This window comes from Drosophila kikkawai, chromosome 3R (assembly GCF_030179895.1).
Source record: "Drosophila kikkawai strain 14028-0561.14 chromosome 3R, DkikHiC1v2, whole genome shotgun sequence".
Classification (NCBI taxonomy): domain Eukaryota; kingdom Metazoa; phylum Arthropoda; class Insecta; order Diptera; family Drosophilidae; genus Drosophila; species Drosophila kikkawai.
Window position 1 is genome coordinate 21042259 of NC_091731.1, and position 6268 is coordinate 21048526.

At 44.0% G+C, this 6268-nt stretch overlaps 1 protein-coding gene across 1 annotated transcript; it reads right to left on the reverse strand.

The window, feature by feature from the left end:
* Positions 1-4215: 4215 nt before the first annotated feature.
* Positions 4216-6046, reverse strand: gskt (gasket). Its single transcript, XM_017182828.3, has 2 exons — positions 5991-6046; positions 4216-5919 (listed from the first exon to the last, which is right to left on the reverse strand). Exon 2 carries the CDS (start codon positions 5842-5844, stop codon positions 4327-4329), a length of 1518 nt encoding a protein of 505 aa, XP_017038317.1. The 5' UTR covers positions 5845-5919; positions 5991-6046; the 3' UTR covers positions 4216-4326.
* Between the last annotated feature and the right edge of the window lie 222 nt (positions 6047-6268).

The window sequence follows — 6268 nt, forward strand, 5'->3', positions numbered from 1 at the left end:
GAACGAGGGATTTTGTAATCGACAGACAATCGACGTGAACAACATAATGGATATCGAACGGGAAGCGGAGAGCCCGAGTATCCCACAGCCCCCAAAAGCATACTTCAAGGCATTGCAACTAATTGGCTTTCCTTAAATGGCAGACAATGCGGGTCGGGTCCGAGGAGAAGGCGGCCATCAACCGCAGGGGATTGGGCTACGGATTGAGCTGGGCTATGGCCAATCCTCCTGTTTGTCTTCGATGCCACTTGATTGGAAAATCAAACTAATTAAAAGATTTCAATTAAACGCCGAGCTGGGAATGCTCTCGTCTTGCCACAGTAATTCCATTAAAATGGCAAATCAATTTCAATAAATTTCGCTCAAAGCGCAGCAGAGGTGCAACTGCATTTGCTACTGCAGCAGCCAAGGACTCGGCAGGTCCTGTCGCTGTTGCGCCATCATAAAACTGTTAACATGCTGACAAATCTGTTAATTGAATCGCAAATCCAATTAAAACTTCGATTCTGTTTTAGCCAGGAGAACTTTGACTAGCAAAAGTTCAAGTACATAAATGGCCAACATGTGGCCAGGACTCCGTCAGGAAGGACGCTGCTGTGTCAAGCTTTTGTAAGCAACTTTTACAGTTTTGTCACCATACATAGTTGACATTTTTATAGGAGGTCCTGGTCCCTGGCTCCGGCTTTTGCGTGTAAATTCAATAACAAATTTATGCGTTTATTCGGGGGAAACTGCATTAAAGCGCACAATTTCCTAATTAGTCTGTCTACCGCTTACACAGGCTCTGCCGGGCTCGTTACCCCGCTGCCATTTTGCATTTCTGCACGCAAAAATAGTCAAAGCGAAACCGCAAGCTGCGCATAACTAACTCAACTGCTTTATTTGGACAAACCGCAGCCGCAGTCTCACCCAGCCCAGCCCATTGGGTCTCCCATCCAGCTGCCTGGGTTGTCCTGCCTGTCGAAAAATAGAAACATATACAATTTCCAATGCAGTCCAGAGATGAGCACGCTGTGTTTACTCATGGGATAAAATTTAAGAAAAAAAGATCTCGATCAAACGATCCTGGAATATTACATAGAAAGAGTCGGAAACTGATGTTTAATTTTTCTAGAAAATTTTAATTTTATTTTATTTACAATTGTAGTATAAGCTAAATGTATTAAAAGGATTCGGGTAATTATATCGTTCTTTTAAAAATATTTAATAACATTTCTGGATGAAAAAATAAATACATTTAAAGGGTTCTAAGATAAGAAGCTTTCACTTATTTGATCTTAACATAATTATATAAAATAATAAAGATACTTATTTATAAAACATACGTACATCTAATTAAGAAACATAAATTTACCTTAGGTAAATCTAAAAATCTAAAATATAATTATTCCCAAAAAAGATGCCTCATCTCTGGCAGCTCATTTGGTTTGTTCCGGTTTCATTTCGGGTCTCCGGATCCGGGTTAGTTTCGCCGAGTGCGCCGTGTGGAGACCATTAAAAGTGCATTTAGTGAAAATTTATCTGGGCGCAGAAAGGTAGCAACCGCAGGCGCATTTTCGACTCGGCTAGCTACAAGTGTGCGTGTCCGGAAACGGAAATAAAATAATTCTGCAGGCACTCTCGACAGGCAGTTGCAATAGCAACAGGAAGTCCCAGTCTCTGCTGCCCTTTTATCCCCAGGATATCTCCTGGATATATCCGTTTGCCTGTAAGTTTGTATTTTCGTCTGTCTGTCTGTTTGTTTGTTTGTTTGTCTGTCTGTCTGTTTGTTTGCTTGCTTGCCTGCCTGTTTGGCGTTGGTGCGAAGGTTTTACTGTTTATGCAAATGCTTTTGGCCCACGAATGCTTTAACCGAAAACACTTTAACCGCATTCACCTTGGGCCTGGCTGCTTGTTAGTAGCCATTGAGCACAGAACAGACAGGCAGAACAGCGCCGTGTCCTGGCCCCAGTTACTGTTGGTCCTGCTCCACGGGACTCCGCTTCTCCACCGCCTGGACTGCTGCCCAAACGGCCGTAAAATGCCTGCAAGTTACCGCCATGTGCCCCTTGGCTGCTGTTCCCGAAAAATGTTTCATTGCCGGCGAGTATTGGAGTCGAGATCCTTCTGCTGCAGACACCTCCTCCGGAGCACCGCCTCCGCTTATCCACCTTCATGGCTGCCTGGGTTTCTATTATGTAGCATATCGTAATCTCACTTGAGTCAAAGGTTTAGCAGCAGACACCCGAGCAACACCCGCACAAACACCGTCGTCAGCTAACACTTTGTAAATAGTCATCGGCGTGTTTATTACTCAGCCGTGCCGGAGTGTCTGCCAGCACGTCCTGCTCGTCCTGCCCTTCAATTCCGTTGTATTCCCGCAGCCGTGCGGTCCTGCGGTTAGTTGTTAGTGTTGCCGAGTAATCGCTGTTGCGAAAGATTTTCAGTATCCTCGCATTCAGTAGTCAGCATTCAGGAGGCGTGTGTGTTCGCTTGACTTCTCGCTTAATGAAAGTACAGTTTAAACTTTGCATATCCTGAGAGCAACGAGGGATAACGGAAACTAAAAGTAAATGAAAGTTGAAACTTGCGTATAGTTTTTATACTTTTGTAAATACTAATAGTTTCTTCTATGAGTTTATTTTGATATTGGGGAAACTTTTTTACATCATTGAATAACAACGTATTATTCACCTGTGTATTGTTTACTGTATTTAAATTTAAAATTTTCTTTATTTCTGTGAATTTATTTTGGAATTGGAATATATTTTATATTGAATTCTATTCACTGCCTAGTTTTCTGTATTTTATAACCAATTTTAATTTAATTTTGAAGTCCTTAATTATTTTTCTCTATTGAAATAAATTTTACCAAACCAACCACATTCAATTTTTGTTCATTTGTAAAATTTTTGCCTTTATAGAGGTAACCTTTTATTTAATTTTAACTCTTCAGTTATTAAATACAAGTAAACAGGGATTAAATTCTACTTTTGCTGTGAGTTTAGTTGAAAACTTTACCAACAGCTCTCTGCCTCTATCATCACGGAGAGTAATTGGTAACTGCTACTTAGAGGCACTAACTACACTCGCTGCCAGGATATTTCAGCCGGCATTTCCCTCTTGACGTCACACCAACTGGCGAAAACAAAACAAAACAAACATTTTGCCTCGCACGAAATTTATCGTTTGCATAAATTTGCTTTATTGCCTGGCTCTCCTGCTGCCTGTGCGGGGTGAGTTAGTGTCCTGGCTGTGGGTGTCTCTCTCTGTGTGTGTGTGTTTGTTGCCAACGGAAGTGTAACTTTCGCTACCAGGCCAGACAAGGCAACAACAACAGCAGTGAGTCAAATGCGGCGAACAAAGTTTTCCATTATTCAATTTAACTAATGAAACTGAAAATTCATTTTACCACATTAACAAACACACACACACAGAGGGATAGAAAGGACTAAGGACGAAGGCAGGAAATGTGACTCGCCTAAGGCCAGGACATGTGTGCGTGCCGGACTCCTGTTTTTCGGGGTCTCCACATTCCGGTATTTGAACAGCCATAAAGCGCGGAAATTTATATTCGGGACGAACTCAACAAGGACGACCGCGGCAAGGCGCCACCCCTAGTCTATGTTTCTATGTGTGTGTTGGCATTTAAATAATTAAGTATATTTTTTGGGCCCTCATTCGAATGTCCATTTGCGAGTTCCATAGGCGGTTTTAAATGTCATGAATTACAGCCTTCAACTTCTTGATGGTCTTTATCTGGGGAACTTATCAGAAACAGGCTCATTTACAGAAATGTTTTACACAAATCTTTCTTGGGAATAGTTTAGGTATACTGTGGGCCTTAGTAAAGATTTAGTATGATTATAAGTATATTAATATTTAAGGTTTTTAAAAAGTAATTATCAGGTAAACTTATCGCAAAGAAAATATATAATTATTGATTATTGCTGTAAAAAAAAGGGATAATATTTTCTAAATTTAAGATTAATTAGTTTAAAATAAATACAAACAGGACCTATAAGATTTGTTTACCTACTTCGTCGTTTAAAATATATAAATTAAAATGTGCTCTTCAAAGTTAAGCTTAAATACTTTATGCTTTTTTTAGGCCAACTTCAACAATTAAAATTTTAATACTAGACTTTTATGTTTATATTTTCGACATATTTCATTTCATTAAAATAAAGATTTCGCCTTTGTTAAGACAATAAAATGTTCATTTTTATGAGAATCTTTAAATGACGTACCATTTTTATTATTTTATTGCTTCAATTGGAATTTTGTTGATTTAATGAATATTACTGGGTTATAAAGGAATCTGTTGAAAAGCTAAATGCTGGTGCGCTACTCGTCATCCTCTAGGTCGTCGTCCTCCGAGCCATCGTCCATGTCATCACTAATGGTGTTGCTGTCGGCGCTATTGAACTGCCCATCATCGTCCTCGTCATCGTCAGTGTCCTGCTCATCCGCACCATCTTCGTCCAGGTTGTCTTCAGCACTGGCTTCCGCCTCCTCGCTCTCCGGCGAGTGAGGCTCCGCCAGGTTAAAGGTTTCCAATGGCACAGAGCCCACCGCCACATGGTCGCCGTTGCCAAGGTCTTGGCGATGGAGGAGCGATGGCGCTGCCTCCAACTGTGCAGGGTTTCTTTTGCCCGCCGTTTCCGGGGTCTTTGGACGAGATGAAGCCGGCTGCTTGGGCAGAGAATTCTCCTCACCGGCCGCGTTGCGATTCCGATTATGCTGTGAGTTCTGCTCCCTGCCTGAGGCCGAGGCCGACATATTATGTGGCTGGAGCAGCGGCATGACGTCCGGCTCGATCGTTCGCTCGTATTCCGTGAAATTGAACAGCGGCGGAAGTGGCCGGCCATTCGGCAGCTGCTGGGTCGGATCGTGACGAAGGTCGTCGAAGAAGGGATGCGCACAGCCCATCAGCGGTGAGACCCGGGCATTGGGCGAGTAGATGAGCATCTTGGATACAAGGTCAATGGCCTCTGCCGGCGTGCGGATCCTGAAGACCTTGGCCCAGGGATGTGGCTTCAGCTGCGGCAGCTTGAACTGCTTGTATTGCGGATTCATATCGTGTAGCTGCTCCGAGGTCGGCGTACCCATCACCTTGACGATCTCCACGATCTGATCAACGCCCGAGTCGCCCGGGAAAAGAAGCTGTCCGAGCAGCAGCTCGGACATGACGCAGCCGGCACTCCACACGTCGATCTTGGTGTTGTACTCTGTGGCCCCGAAGATGAGCTCCGGGGCGCGGTAGTATCTGGAGCAGATATAGGATACATTGGGCTCCCCATGGACAAGCTGCTTGGCGCTGCCAAAGTCGCATAGCTTGAGTACACCCGACTCCGTGTCCAGGAGCATGTTTTGTGGCTTGATGTCCCGGTGGCAGTAGCCAATGCTGTGCAGATAGGCCATGCTCCGCAGCAGTTGGTACATGTACAGCCGGACATAGTTCACCGGCAGCGTCTGCTTGACCCGGGCGTACTGGCGCTCCACCTTGTAGAGCGTCTCCGGCATGAACTCCATCACCAGGTTCAGGTAGACCTCGTCCCGCTTCTCGCCGCTGGAGAAGAAGAAGTACCTAAGGGTGACGATGTTGTCGTGGCGCAGCTTCCGCATGATCTGCAGTTCGCGGTTCTTGAAGCGCCGGTCCTGCAGAACCTTCTTAATGGCCACCTGCTCGTTGGAGGGCACCATCTTGGCCTGGAAGACCACGCCGAAGCTGCCGTTGCCAACGACCTTGGCGTCCGTGTAGCTGATCTCGGTCATCACGTCCGGCCCGTACGCATTGGTGGCTATCACCGTGGTGACCTTGTTGGCCAGGCCATTATTATTGCTCTTGCCCTGGGAAGCCATCTTCGCCCCACGCCTTCTTGGATCCTTGGTTGAGTGTGTTAACTGGCTGTTTCTCGGTGCTTTTTGTACATAAAACTGTGCGCCGACGAATTCAAGTGTAAGTATGTAATTTTTTTATATAAAATTTCGAGTTTGAAGTCTCTCACCAGGGTGGCTGAGATTAGAGCGGCGTCTTTGTGCTGGGTTTATTGAAAGCGAGTTTTCCTGTTGGCTTTTATGGCCCTTGACATTAAACAAATATAATAAACATAAACAAATATAATAAATGTCATGCAATAAGCCGAGGCTTAATTTAATTAAAGAAAACTCTTTTTTACTTTCTACTTTAATTTTCCTTAACTTTTTTTGCTTACGAGAATTGTTTACTTTTGCATGTTATCGGAAGGTTGCAGCTTGCAAAGCTTAAGCTATCGATAGTGTAGCC

Excerpts from the sequence above, each read along its gene's own strand:
- gskt (XM_017182828.3), bottom strand. The coding sequence starts at position 5,844 with ATGGCTTCCCAGGGCAAGAGCAATAATAATGGCCTGGCCAACAAGGTC.